At 40.7% G+C, this 1,852-nt stretch overlaps 1 protein-coding gene across 8 annotated transcripts in view; it reads left to right on the top strand.

Annotated features, from left to right (window-relative positions):
- gigyf2 (GRB10 interacting GYF protein 2) overlaps window positions 1–1,852 on the top strand; it is a 60,862-nt gene that overhangs the window by 48,424 nt on the left and 10,586 nt on the right. For all 8 annotated transcript variants that reach the window (XM_069197674.1, XM_069197676.1, XM_069197675.1 and 5 more), the window contains one exon: window positions 1,087–1,245. In XM_069197674.1, the coding sequence (XP_069053775.1) occupies window positions 1,087–1,245 (159 nt within the window). The remainder of the gene's footprint in view (window positions 1–1,086; window positions 1,246–1,852) is intronic.

The raw sequence follows: 1,852 nt of genomic DNA, 5'->3' as shown, positions 1-1,852 counted from the left end.
GCATGGGCTTTGTTTTTAAACCATTGAAACACTTTATCTTCGTCAACAAACTTTATGATTGGTCGGTCTTAGTCTTTTAGACTTTGGTCCCCTTTCTTCGCAGACCTCTGTGTTCTTGGGTTAATTATTGGAGTGAGACATGTTAAATCTCAGGAATCCGCAAATTCGGTGGAAATTCATAATACTTCATTCTTACGCAATAGTTATTTTATATTCAACATTTACACTCGCCACCTCCCAGATCTTATTCCTTCAAATGCTTTGAGTGTAATGGTTAACTATGAATAAAAGTAACTGAATAAATATTTTTGAAAACACAAAGGACAGAAAGAAAGATGTGAAGTTCAGGACTCTGTTTAGCCCAGGCTAAAGAGTTTGACATAGTTGAAAGGTAATCTATGAATTGGATTTACATAAATTGTGGACCAGTTTTAAATATGGCATAATATAGTTACTGCCAAACTTACCTAGAGGTTTGTTTATAACAACAAAATAACACTTGGGACATGCTTGAGCACCAGTTAACCAGTGAACTTTATTTAGAACTACACAACCATTATATTATTCATGTGAGGTTTAGGAGAAAATGTTTTCATGTCTTAATTGTCCATTTTAAATTTGAATGTTTTTCATGTGATTTAGGCTTCGAAATAAAACATGTAAACATTTTCATATGAAAACCAGCATTCTCTCCTGGCCAGATGAATGCACTTCTTTCATGTCATCCTATAGACTGCTGATTTATCCTACGAGCATGAGAAAGGTCACAAACAGTTCAAGACATCTTGCTCATTCGAAAGCCATTTCTCTAAGGATTACTCGGGATCACCTTCAACAGTGTAGTTGGTAGTTTGTTCTCGACGCAAATCAATACCAGCTCTTGCAACTGTTATTTCCTTTTGAGTGTTAATCACCTCACCGATTCTAACTCTTCTAAAAATTAAAAAATTAATGCACAGGTTTTTCATGCAAACCAAGATGATCATGTTTGAGTTGCTGCTTCTGGATTTAATCTGCTTTTATCTAACAGGACTGTATTTATTGATTAGTTCAAATAAAAATGCCCACGTGTCGCTGTACTTGCAGGAAGAAGCTCTGCGCAGGCAGAGGGAGCAGGAGGCAGCTCTGCGCAGGCAGAGAGAGGAGGAGGAGAGGCAGCAGCAGGAGGAGGCGCTGCGGAGACTGGAAGAGAGAAGGAGAGAGGAGGAGGAAAGACGACAAAGGGAAGAGCTGCTCCGCAAGCAGGTGGGTGACCACTCCAGCGCCCTGCCTCACCTTACACCCAGTCGTGACCTCAATGGCCATTCTCTGTGGCCTCTGTGTGCAGCCGTAATCACAAGGTTATGAGATATGCACAGCTTGTCCAGCTCCACCTGTTTCTTCCTGCAGGATTCCCTTCAACAGAGATTGTGATGAGGGTAATGGTGTGTGATACTTCTCAGTAGGATTGAGATCTGGGGATTGTTTAGGCCAGGCAAGCTAATGAAAAGTAGTGTCTTGCTTCTCCTGGCAACCACACAATACCATATACTCAAGTGCTTTTAGGGATTTTATCTTACATTTTCACAGCCTAGGTTTTAAAATGCTAAATGCCAAACATCTTACCTTACCTACCTCCCAGAATCTCACTTTTCCACACTTATTGAGCTGGTAGACATAGCAATAAAATAACTTTGAGGAAAAATGCTAAAATATTGAAAAGGGAACTTAAACTTTAAAGATAATGACAGCAGCTTTATCACCCTGCATCTCACAACTGGCAACCCACTGAAGCTAAGCAGGCGTGAGCCTGGTCAGTACCTGGATAGGAGACCACCTGGGAAACTAGGGTTGCTGCTGGAAGGGGTGTTCG

This window comes from Lepisosteus oculatus, chromosome 13 (genome assembly GCF_040954835.1).
Source record: "Lepisosteus oculatus isolate fLepOcu1 chromosome 13, fLepOcu1.hap2, whole genome shotgun sequence".
Classification (NCBI taxonomy): Eukaryota; Metazoa; Chordata; class Actinopteri; order Semionotiformes; family Lepisosteidae; genus Lepisosteus; species Lepisosteus oculatus.
This window is presented reverse-complemented; position numbering and strand designations above follow the sequence as displayed.